Genomic DNA, 13257 nt, shown 5'->3' with positions numbered 1-13257 from the left:
GCGGTTAAAGTGAGGATTTAGTAGAAATGTTTAGACACTATATTGCCAAAAATATTTGGCCAGCTGCCTTTACTCACATATGAACTTGAAGTGCCATCCCATGGAATTGTCCAAAATGTTTTGGTATCCTGGAGCATCTCAGTCTCCATTCTAATTCATCCCAGAGGTGTTCTATCGGGTTCAGGTCAGGACTCTGTGCAGGCCAGTCAAGTACATCCACACCAGACTCTGTCATCCATGTCTTTATAGACCTTGCTTTTCTGGACTGGTGCACAGTCATGTTGGAAGAGGAAGGGGGCCCGCTCCAAACGGTTCCCACAAGGTTGGGAGCATGGAATTGTCCAACATTTTTTGGTATCCTGGAGCATTCAAAGTTCCTTTCACTGGAACTAAGGGGACCAAGCCCAACTCCTGAAAAACCAACCCCACACCATAATTCCTCCTCCACCAAATTTCACACTCTGCACAATGCAGTCGGAAATGTAGCGTTCTCCTGGCAACCTCCAAACCCAGACTGGTCCATCAGATTGCCAGATGGAAAAGCGTGATTCATCAGTCCAGAGAAGGCGTCTCCACTGCTCTAGAGTCCAGTTTTTTTTTTTTTTTTTGTTTTTTTTTAATGAAATCAACGTAAAAAACACAATATGTACATTATATATCAATATAGATCAATACAGCCTGCAGGGATACAGTCCGTAAGCACACATGATTGTATTTATTTATGAAAAAAAATAAAAATAAAAAATTTTTTTAAAATACAAATCCCCCCCCCACCGGTCCGTGGGACAAATTCAAGCGTTGACCGGTCTGCAGCTACAAAAAGGTTGGGGACCACTGCTTTACACCACTGCATCCCGCGCTTTGCATTGGACTCGGTGATGTGTGGCTTAGATGCAGCTGTTCGGCCATGGAAACCCATTCCATGAAGCTCTCTGCGTACTGTACGTGGGCTAATTGGAGCTCTGTAGCAACCGACTGTGCAGAAAGTCTTTGCACTATGCGCTTCAGCATCCGCTGACCCCTCTCTGTCAGTTTACCTGGCCTACCACTTGGTGGCTGAGTTGCTGTTGTTCCCAAACTCTTCACTTTTCTTATAATAAAGTTGACATTGGAATATTTAGGAGCGAGGGGATTTCACGACTGGATTTATTGCACAGGTGGCATCCTATGACAGTTCCACGCTAGAAATCACTGAGGGCGGCCCATTCTCTCACAAATGTTTGTAGAAACAGTCTCCATGCCTAAGTGATTAGGACACCTGATTCTCATCATTTGGATGGGTGGCCAAATACTTTTGGTATTATTATAGGTATGCTTGCGTAGCTATTAGCTTCACCCCTGGCCTTGTTTGAAGCAATGCATTCATCAGAAATGGGTCAGGCTACAGCTGGATTTACTATGAACAGGGAGATGGATGGTGCAACACTGTTTCCTACAAAACATCTGATCTGCGGATGTCCTGGAACCCAAAATGACAGCTTCAGGTTGCAGCTTGGATTTGGTTGTGTATTTTTAAATTCAGGCAATCAAATTAAGCAGTTTACACAATCTTTGTATGTACGGCTGTGTATGAACGGGTCTGAAAATATGAACACATCTATGCGAAGGCACGATGATGTGTAACAACTTAATTTCTAGGAACCGTAAAGGAAAATACTTGTTTACATGAGACTTGCACTCAACAATTGAATGTTTTTGCATATGCACTTTTGTCAGTAAAACCCTGTAAAAAAAATTATAATGGTTGAGCGTAAATGACTATATATTGCATTATGACAGTTAGGGCTGGGCGATATGGCCTTTTATTAATATCTCGATATTTTTAGGCCATGTCACGATACACGATATATATCTCCATATTTAGCCTTGAATGAACACTTGATGCATATAATCACAGCAGTATGATGATTCTATGTGTCTACATTAAAACATTCCTCTTCATACTGCATTAATATATGCTCATTTTAAACTTTCATGCAGAGAGGGAAATCACAACTAAAAGTGTATTTATGAAACAGTTATTAAGCAGTGGCACAAACATTCATGTAATTTCCAAAACAGAAAGTGCAAGATTGTCAGAGACATTTTAAAACAAGCTATTAGTGCACTTTTGTGCATGATGTCACTAAGATGACATATCACTAAATTAAAGTGTACTTTTTGTACAGAACGCCACTACAATAGTTTAAAACAAATAAAGTGCACTTTTGTGCATGATGTCACACAAGATATTTCAATAAATGTCAAATAAAAATGAGCTGCATAATAGGAAATCAAATCGCTATGTGGTAGGTTCCTGCGGACGTTATCTCTTTCTGTTGTTGACTATTTGTTTCATACGGTGTTGATCTGGAAATAGTTGCTTCGGCATTTTGTTGGTGTGGCACCGGCCGGAGATGTTGACATGCGGAGTTTCAAGCACTCCTTATTCTCTAGCGGGTGACTTTTCAAATGATGCTACATTAGCAGTGCTGCTACTTTTTGTAGCAACGCTTTTGCCGCATAGATGTTGAACATATTCCCGCTTGAAGCCAAACCACCGGCAGAAGATGGACCCCCGTGCTGTTTTTCTTGGGAATTAATTCTTCCTCCATTTGTTACCAGATTGGCACCTTCTCTCTCTCGTATTACCACCGTTAGCATCACAGCTAAAGTTACCATGTCGCTAGCGTGTGACGTCGCACACGTGACGTGTGTAAAAAGGTGCGCTTGATTTACGTCTCTGTGAGAAGGAGAGACACGAAAGAGTGGGAAACGCATGCAGTGTAATGCTTGCAGCTAAAAGCAACTGTGTGAGAATGTATACCGTATTTTTTGGACTTTAAGTCGCAGTTTTTTTCATAGTTTGGCCGGGGGTGCGACTTATACTCAGGAGCGACTTATGTGTGAAATTATTAACACATTATCAAATAATATTATTTAGCTCATTCACGTAAGAGACTAGACGTATAATATGTCATGGGATTTAGCGATTAGGAGTGACCGATTGTTTGGTAAACGTATAGCACAGACCTGGGCAAATTAAGGCCCGTTAAGCTTTTCAATCTGGCCCGCCGGACATTCCCAAATCATTTTTTTAGATCTTTAAGATGGAAAGTGTAGCTGCCATTATGATGTGCAGTCATGTTTTCTAATGACCGTGAGTCTTGAACTATACAAAGTATTTCAATGGTTGGAATCTGCGCTTTTGGATGATATACCAGTTACTATGGTAATCTAATTAGTTACTATGGTAATCTAATTAGTTGCTATGGTCATCTAATTAGTTACTACGGTAATCTACGTCACAGCAGCTCAGACGAGGCACCAAGCAGTGTGGGCGGGAAGCGTTTCCACAGACGCGGAAGGAGATTTTCACAACAAAGTTCTAAAGCTTAGTGATGTATCAGATATATCAAATTGTAGGTGTGTTTATTTTGTACCCTTTGCGTTCATATTTCACCGTTTGTTGCATTTTTGTTGCGTTTTACTTGATTGTAAAATATGTCGATCGAAAGGGGGTGTGACGTTCATATTTTGTTAATATTCAGTGTTTTATCCTTCATAGAAAAATTCAAAATTCCATTACGTTTTTTAAGGCGGTCTGTCATAACCTTTTTAGCATTCAATCAGACATTATTGTGAGGTTTTGTATTAGTGTTCATAAAAATAGATATACCGGCCCCCAGACACATTTTTTCTCTAAATGTGGCCCCCCGAGTCAAAATAATTGCCCAGGCCTGGTATAGCATGTTCTATATGTTATAGTTATTTGAATGACTCTTACCATAATATGTTACGTTAACATAGCAGGCACGTTCTCAGTTGGTTATTTATGCCTCATATAATGTACACTTATTCAGCCTGTTGTTCACTATTCTTTATTTATTTTAAATTGCCTTTCAAATGTCTATTCTTGGTGTTGGCTTTTATCAAATAAATTTCCCCAAAAATGCGACTTATACTCCAGTGCGACTTATATATGTTTTTTTCCTTCTTTATTATGCATTTTCGTCCGGTGCGACTTATACTCCGGAGCGACTTATACTCCGGTGCGACTTATACTCCGGAGCGACTTATACTCCGGAGCGACTTATACTCCGGTGCGACTTATACTCCGGTGCGACTTATACTCCGGAGCGACTTATACTCCGAAAAATACGGTACTCGAATATCACAATATAGTCATTTTCTATATCGCACAGAGACAAACCCGCTTATATCGATTATATCGATATATCGCCCAGCCCTAATGACAGTTAAGCATAATGTGCACTTTACAGAACGACTAATGTTGTAACTGCTTCCTGCTTTCTGCAGATCAATATTGTTGAGCTGCCCAGTAAGGCTCCAGTGTGCACCTTGGTACCCGATGCCAAGTTGGGGATGGTCATGTGTGTCAAGATGTGGCAGGTAAGCACCCAGACAATTTTCAATTGTGGTATTTGCATCTGTTGGGTTTAGGGGTTTCACCACTGTAGATTTTGCACTTTTTTTTTACTATTTCCTCGCTATGTTTATTTTTTTATACAGTGTGCAGTGTTTCCCATAAACTGCCAAGATACCTGTGGTGGTGGGGGGGTGTGGCTATGGGCGTGGTCACCATGACATCATAGAGTAATTTGCATAATTTACTACAATGATTTGATTTTCTCTAAAAAGCCTCAAAAAATTTATACTTACTAATTAATAATAACAGTTTTGTTTTAAACGTCCATCCATCCATCCATTTTACAACATAATTACAACACTTTATGTACATATTTATATACAGATTTGAACAATAAGTTATTCACTGAAATATATTTATTAATTGTGGTTCTTACAAAAAATATATCTTATAAAATATAAAGCTTAAATGTCTCAAAGCTCTGCCCCTTTAATTAGTGCATACTAAATAATTTAACTTTAGCCTACTACTACAACCATATTATTTACCAGCAACATAAAGTGAAACAGAGGCAGAGGTGTCCTGCCACAGTCAGTAACAAATAAACAGAAAACAGTAGTGGTGGTAGATAGACACAGAGCTTCATCAAACATCTGATCCACTGAACAAAGAGCTCCAAAAATCTTGAACTTTAGACTGCCATCAGTTTTACTCCCTACACTTAACCATGTGTTTCCTACTGCCTGCAGACTTTGCACCCTTTGTTAAATACACATGTTGTGTTTCTAATATAAATACATTTAATACAGTCAAATACAAATAAGGCAACAAGAGAAGTATCCTACACTTCTCTTTTGTAAAGTAAATCTGAACAGCCCATATGGGCATCTACATCAACTATATGATTTGCCTGAGAAGCTGGACAGGACAAAAAAAAAAATGTTTTATTTTTTATTTTTTAAAATTTTTATTTATTTTTTTAAAATTGTTTTTATTTGTGACGGACGTAATTCTTTCGTGGCGGGCCGCCACAAATAAATGAATGTGTGGGAAACACTGGTGTGCTTTAATGTGATTGGCCACCAATACATAACAAGGGGCACTAACAGGAAAGTCAACAAAAAATGCACGTGCAATACGTGGCACATAATTTACAACCCGACAGCTCATCCTGGGATCCTTTTTCCAAGCATTTCTTCTTAGCTGGCAGAGAGTCCCAACACTGTAATTAAAGTGTTTGGAATGGCTAGGGAGTTCTCAGCTATATATCAGCCTGCAGCTGTACATCCAATCTGATCCCAGCGCAAGTTTGATTCCTGTTTTGTAAATTAACGAGCCCCTGTAATTATTTTCGTGGTTAATAATTACCGGGTTTGAGCTTTTAAGGGGGGTTGTCTTGAGCACATGCTGAATTTTATTTAAATAAATAAATCAAACACATCTAACATGTATCCTTATTTTTGTTACCGGTAAATATACAGTTGCACACATGGAAATTGCATTTGTTTGAAAAAATCATAATGGCCAATAAAAACATTTTTTAAATAGTTTAAGCATTGTTGGTTTATTGCAAAACATTGCTTAATCCTGCTGTTTATCATCCTTGCAAAATCAGAGGATCTACAATGTGGGGATGAATTTAATAATTTAATTATGGATGCAATTGAGTATATATATACACTACCGTTCAAAAGTTTGGGGTCACCCAAACAATTTTGTGGAATAGCCTTCATTTCTAAGAACAAGAATAGACTGTCGAGTTTCACATGAAAGTTCTCTTTTTCTGGCCATTTTGAGCGTTTAATTGACCCCACAAATGTGATGCTCCAGAAACTCAATCTGCTCAAAGGAAGGTCAGTTGTGTAGCTTCTGTAACGAGCTAAACTATTTTCAGATGTGTGAACATGATTGCACAAGGGTTTTCTGATCATCAATTAGCCTCCTGAGCCAATGAGCAAACACATTGTACCATTAGAACACTGGAGTGATAGTTGCTGGAAATGGGCCTCTATACACCTATGTAGATATTGCACCAAAAACCAGACATTTGCAGCTAGAATAGTCATTTACCACATTAGCAATGTATAGAGTGTATTTCTTTAAAGTTAAGACTAGTTTAAAGTTATCTTCATTTTCCTTCAAAAATAAGGACATTTAAATGTGACCCCAAACTTTTGAACGGTAGTGTATATATATATATATATATATATATATATATATATATATATATACAGTATTTTGAAAACTTTTGGTCACTCCGTGAAAGTATAGATGGGACAAAATAAGTAATTGGAGGTTGTTTAGTAAAAAAGCAAGGCAGGGTTTCCCGCAGCACTTTGTTGTTAAGGCGGCCGCCTTAACAACAAAGAGCCACCGCCTAAACTAACGTCTTAACAAGCTGCTACGCTTCGTTCTGCCTCTGCCTCTGTCAGTACGTCTCTGCAGCACCCAGCATTGTCCCACCCACAGAACCATCTGATTGGTAACACGCAGAGCGGTAACAGCCAATCAGCAGTGCGTATTCAGAGACCCACTTTTAACTCTTTTTTTTTTCAAACTTTTATTACAAACGCTTACTTACAGTAAGTCATTAATTTGACTTATTAAGTCATTATTTTGACTTAGCAAGTCATTATTTTGACTTAGTAAATTAGTACGTCAAAATATTGACTTACTAAGTCATAATAATGACATACTTAGTATCTCAGGTCACTAGGACTGTTTTGTGTATTGTTTTTACTTTACGGAAAAAATATCGAGATATATATATATATAGTATATCGGCATTCAGCATACGGAGCGGAAAACACAACCATAAATTGTAGGCTTCCTCACGCGACAAAGTCGGCCTACTTCACCACAGTCTGTAGTCTATTGCCCCCCCCCCCCCCCCAGGCTGTGGTGGCAGCGATGAGATGGCGACGTGATGGCGACAGGCCGAGTTACGCTGTTCCTTACACCCGCCCACCCCCTCCCTCCCCCCGGAGAGACACCACCCTAACTGACACATTTTCTGGGGGAAACACTGCAAGGTGTGAATGGTATTTACTAAATAACTTCTCTTAACTTAAAGGCCTACTGAAATGATTTTTTTTTTATTCAAACGGGAATAGCAGATCCATTCTGTGTGTCATACTTGATCATTTCGCGATATTGCCATATTTTTGCTGAAAGGATTTAGTAGAGAAAATCAACGGTAAACTTTGCAACTTTTGCTCGCTGATAAAAAAAGCCTTGCCTGTACCGGAAGTAGCGTGACGTCACAGGAGCTAGTATTCCTCACAATTTTCCGTTGTTTACAATGGAGCGAGAGAGATTCGGAGCGACAAAGCAACGATTACCCCATTAATTTGAGCGAGGATGAAAGATTCGTAGATGAGGAACGTTACAGTGAATGACTTGAGAGGCAGTGATGGATGTATCTTTTTTCCCTCTGACCGTAACTTAGGTACAAGCTGGCTCATTGGATTCCACACTCTCTCCTTTTTCTATTGTGGATCACGGATTTGTATTTTAAACCACCTGGGATACTATATCCTCTTGAAAATGAGAGTCGAGCACGCGAAATGGACATTTAAAGTGACTTTTATCTCCAAGACAATACATCGGTGACACACTTAGCTACTGAGCTAACGTGATAGCATCGTTCTCAAATGAAGATAGAAACAAAATAAATAAACCCCTGACTGGAAGGATAGACAGAAGAGCAAAAATACTATTAAACCATGTACATGTAACTACACGGTTAAAAATTCTCAGCCTGGTAAGGCTTAACAATGCTGTTGCTAACGATGCTAAGGCTAATTTAGCAACTTAGCAACCGGACCTCACAGAACTATGATAAAACATTAGCGCTCCACCTACGCCAGCCAGCCCTCATCTGCCCATCAACACCCGTGCTCACCTGCGTTCCAGCAATCAACGGCGCGACGGAGGACTTCATCCGTGGGTTTGGCGGCAAGCGTCGGCTAGGCGTCTTCTATCAGGGTAAGTAGTCCTTGTTGTGTTGCTGTAAGTATTGTACTTAGCCGCTAAGACACCGATCGATCCCACCTACAACGTTCTTCTTTGCAGCCTCCATTGTTCATTAAACAAATTGCAAAAGATTCACCAACACAGATGTCCAGAATACTGTGGAATTTTGTCGAAGAAAACAGAGCTTTGTGTATTGTGTCCAATAGGGCCCAAACACTTGCGTGCATTTTGTGACGTCACGCGCATAAATCATATCCAAAGGAGTTTTTCAACCGGAAGTGTGGCGGGAATTTTAAAATGTCACTTTATAAGTTAACCCGGCCGTATTGGCATGTGTTGCAATGTTAAGATTTCATCATTGATATATAAACTATCAGACTGCGTGGTCGCTAGTAGTGGCTTTCAGTAGGCCTTTAAAATAAAATGAACTTGATCTTGTGGACCAAAATGCTTCTTGAGATGTGTGCAAGCCAGGTGACCAAGTACAAGAAACCCAGGGTTTCCCACACATTCATTTATTTGTGGCGGCCCGCCACGAAAGAATTACGTCCGCCACAAATAAAAACAATAAAAAAAATAAAATTAAATTAAAAAAATATATATATATATATTTTATTTTTTTAATTTTTTTATTTTTATTTTTTTTTGTCCTGTTCAGCTTCTCAGGCAAATCATATAGTTGATGTAGATGCCCATATCGGCTGTTCAGATTTACTTTACAAAAGAGAAGTGTAGGATACTTCTCTTGTTGCCTTATTTGTATTTGACTTTATTAAATGTATTTATATTAGAAACACAACATGTGTATATAACAAAGGGTGCAAAGTCTGCAGGCAGTAGGAAACACATGGTTAAGTGTAGGGAGTAAAACTGATGGCAGTCTAAAGTTCAAGATTTTTGGAGCTCTTTGTTCAGTGGATCAGATGTTTGATGAAGCTCTGTGTCTATCTACCACCACTACTGTTTTCTGTTTATTTGTTACTGACTGTGGCAGGACACCTCTGCCTCTGTTTCACTTTATGTTGCTGGTAAATAATATGGTTGTAGGAGTAGGCTAAAGTTAAATGATTTAGTATGCACTAATTAAAGGGGCAGAGCTTTGAGACATTTTAGCTTTTATATTTTATAAGATATATTTTTTGTAAGAACCACAATTAATAAATATATTTCAGTGAATAACTTATTGTTCAAATCTGTATATAAATATGTACATAAAGTGTTGTAATTATATTGTAAAATGGATGGATGGACGTTTAAAACAAAACTGTCATTATTAATTAGTAAGTATACATTTTTTGAGCCTTTTTAGAGAAAATCAAATCATTGTAGTAAATTAAGCAAATTACTCGATGATGTCATGGTGACCACGCCCACAGCCACGCCCCCACCGCCACAGGTATCTTGGCAGTTTATGGGAAACACTGAAACCTCTGACCTCTGTTCTGGGTTTTTCACCATCAACTACAAAGTCACGTTTTTTGCTTTGGCGGTCAAAAATCTTGCAATATTTATTGTATTATACTTATTTCCCCTAAATACCACCATCTGATTTTGTATCTGATTTGACTTCTTCTCTATCATTTCACTGCATTCATCATCTGATTTATGACCTACTTACTGGTTCAACACTGAATGCCAGGAGACATGATGATCAATTATATCGTCGTACATTACATAATAACATAATAAAGGACATGCCCCCATCTGACTTCAAAGTTGGAAACCCCCCCAGTGATTGTAAATCATTTCAGGCTGAAGCTTTACAGAGATGCATTATTTTCTTCCCCTCTGCTGTCCTGGACAAAGCCACCAAAAAAACCCAGTTGTGGAGATAATGTGAGCTTTATGTGTGTAAGTCAGACAAAAAATGGCTGATTTTCCTACTTTTTTACACAGGTAAAATAATAATTGGTAATCTGTGAGGTTTGTGTTTCCATCAAATCCGGCTATTGATGTCAAAGAGGGCGATATTTTTATGCATTTAAATGAACACGCATGAATTGGTGCCTCGGTTTTTGTTCGTTAGCCATTTTAAAAGGACAGACGAAAACCAAAGCAGTTTTTTTCCATAAAAAAATCACATTGAATCCAATTAAACTGTTCCAGATACCCAAACATATTAACACAAACCACATTTTATAGAGAATAATTACACTTTTTTTCATGCAGAAAACAATGCTAAATACATATAAATAAAGATTAAATATCACTTTTACCTTTCATTGAAGACACTTAAAGGCCTACTGAAATGAATTTTTTTTAATTTAAACGGGAATAGCAGATCCATTCTATGTGTCATAATTGATCATTTCGCGATATTGCCATATTTTTGCTGAAAGGATTTAGTAGAGAAAATCGACGATAAAGTTCGCAACTTCTGCTCGCTGATAAAAAAAAAAAGCCTTGCCTGTAGCGGAAGTAGTGTGACGTCACAGGAGCTAGTATTCCTCACAATTCCCCGTTGTTTACAATGGAGCGAGAGATTCGGAGCGACAAAGCGACGATTACCCCATTAATTTGAGCGAGGATGAAAGATTCGTAGATGAGGAACGTTACAGTGAAGGACTAGAGAGGCAGTGCAGGACGTATCTTTTTTCGCTTTGACCGTAACTTAAGTACAAGCTGGCTCATTGGATTCCACACTCTCTCCTTTTTCTATTGTGGATCACGGATTTGTATTTTAAACCACCTCGGATACTATATCCTCTTGAAAATGAGAGTCGAGCACGCGAAATGGACATTTAAAGTGACTTTTATCTCCACGACAATACATCGGTGACACACTTAGCTACTGAGCTAACATGATAGCATCGTTCTCAAATGAAGATAGAAACAAAAGAAATAAACCCCTGACTGGAAGGATAGACAGAAGATCAACAATACTATTAAACCATGTACATGTAACTACACGGTTAAAAATTCTCAGCCTGGTAAGGCTTAACAATGCTGTTGCTAACGACGCTAAAGCTAATTTAGCAACTTAGCAACCGGACCTCACAGAACTATGATAAAAAACATTAGCGCTCCACCTACGCCAGCCAGCCCTCATCTGCTCATCAACAGCCGTGCTCACCTTCGTTCCAGCGATCGACGGCGCGACGTAGGACTTCATCCGTGGGTTTGGCGGCAAGCATCGGCTAGGCGTAGTAAGTAGTCCTTGTTGTGTTGCTGTAAGTATTGTACTTAGCCGCTAATACACCGATCGATCCCACCTACAGCTTTCTTCTTTACAGCCTCCATTGTTCATTAAACAAATTGCAAAAGATTCACCAACACAGATGTCCAGAATACTGTGGAATTTTGTCGAAGAAAACAAGAGGTTTTTATATCGGGTCCGATGGGGTCCAACCACTTTTGTGGATTTTGTGACGTCACGCGCATAAATCATATCCAAAGGAGTTTTTCATCCGGAAGTGTGGCGGGAATTTTAAAATGTCACTTTATAAGTTAACCCGGCCGTATTGGCATGTGTTGCAATGTTAAGATTTCATCATTGATATATAAACTATCAGACTGCGTGGTCGGTAGTCGTGGCTTTCAGTAGGCCTTTAAAGGCCTACTGAAAGCCACGACTACCGACTACTACCTTTAAAGGCCTACTGAAAGCCACTACTACCGACCACGCAGTCTGATAGTTTATATATCAATGATGAAATCTTAACATTGCAACACATGCCAATACGGCCGGGTTAACTTATAAAGTGACATTTTAAATTTCCCGCGAAACTTCCGGTTGAAAACGTCTATGTATGATGACGTATGCGCGTGACGTCAATGGTTGAAACGGAAGTAATCGGACACATTGTATCCAATACAAAAAGCTCTGTTTTCATCGCAAAATTCCACAGTATTCTGGACATCTGTGTTGGTGAATCTTTTGCAATTTGTTTAATGAACAATGGAGGCTGCAAAGAAGAAAGCTGTAGGTGGGATCGGTGTATTAGCGGCTGGCTGCAGCAACACAACCAGGAGGACTTTGACTTGGATAGCAGACGCGCTATCCGACGCTAGCCGCCGACCGCATCGATGATCGGGTGAAGTCCTTCGTCGCTCCGTCGATCGCTGGAACGCAGGTGAGCACGGGTGTTGATGAGCAGATGAGGGCTGGCTGGCGTAGGTGGATAGCTAATGTTTTTAGCATAGCTCTGTGAGGTCCCGTAGCTAAGTTAGCTTCAATGGCGTCGTTAGCAACAGCATTGTTAAGCTTCGCCAGGCTGGAAAGCATTAACCGTGTAGTTTAAGGCTGAAACGACGCGTCAACGTAGTCGACGTCATCGGTTACGTAAATACGTCGACGCCGTTTTTGTGCGTCGACGCGTCGCATATTTACGTCACACTACCGTCATGGCGAAGCGCAAAGCAGACGATCAAAGAAGACGATGCGAGCGGTGCGAGCGAGGGGGGAAAAGCATGCCAAAAGTGGTCAAAAGTGTGAGAGTATTTCAATAAACGGCCTAATAATGTTGTTGTATGCACACTGTGTCGAGCGGAAATGGCCTATCATAGCAGCACAACGGCTATGAACGAACATTTGAAAAGAAAACCATCAACTAGTCAATCGTCCGCGCGAGCATACGTTGTCATCATTACACAAAAACATGAATGTGTCATTTGTATCTGCTAGGGGTGTAACGGTACGTGTTTTGTATTGAACCGTTTCGGTACGGGTCTTTCGGTTCGGTACGGGGGTGTACCGAACGAGTTTCTAAGCTAAAGCTAACTTTAGCTGCTAAAGTCTTAACAAGCTGCTTTGCTCCGTCTGCCTCTGTCTCAGCACGCAACATTGTCCCACCCACACAACCATCTGATTGGTACACACAAAGCATTGTCAGCCAATCAGCAGTGCGTATTCAGAGCGTTACCAGCCAATCAGCAGTGCGTATTCAGAGCGCATGTAGTCAGCGCTTCAGCGT

At 39.8% G+C, this 13257-nt stretch overlaps 1 protein-coding gene across 2 annotated transcripts in view; it reads left to right on the top strand.

Moving 5' to 3' along the window:
• gnb1l (guanine nucleotide binding protein (G protein), beta polypeptide 1-like) overlaps positions 1-13257 on the top strand; it is a 105468-nt gene that overhangs the window by 34118 nt on the left and 58093 nt on the right. For both annotated transcript variants that reach the window (XM_062049697.1, XM_062049696.1), the window contains one exon: positions 4300-4392. In XM_062049697.1, coding sequence (XP_061905681.1) covers positions 4300-4392 — 93 coding nt within the window. The remainder of the gene's footprint in view (positions 1-4299; positions 4393-13257) is intronic.

The sequence above is a fragment of the Entelurus aequoreus genome, linkage group LG06 (assembly GCF_033978785.1).
Source record: "Entelurus aequoreus isolate RoL-2023_Sb linkage group LG06, RoL_Eaeq_v1.1, whole genome shotgun sequence".
In the NCBI taxonomy this organism is placed as follows: Eukaryota; Metazoa; Chordata; class Actinopteri; order Syngnathiformes; family Syngnathidae; genus Entelurus; species Entelurus aequoreus.
Note: the sequence above shows the minus strand (reverse complement) of the source record. Positions and strands in the feature narration are given on the sequence as shown.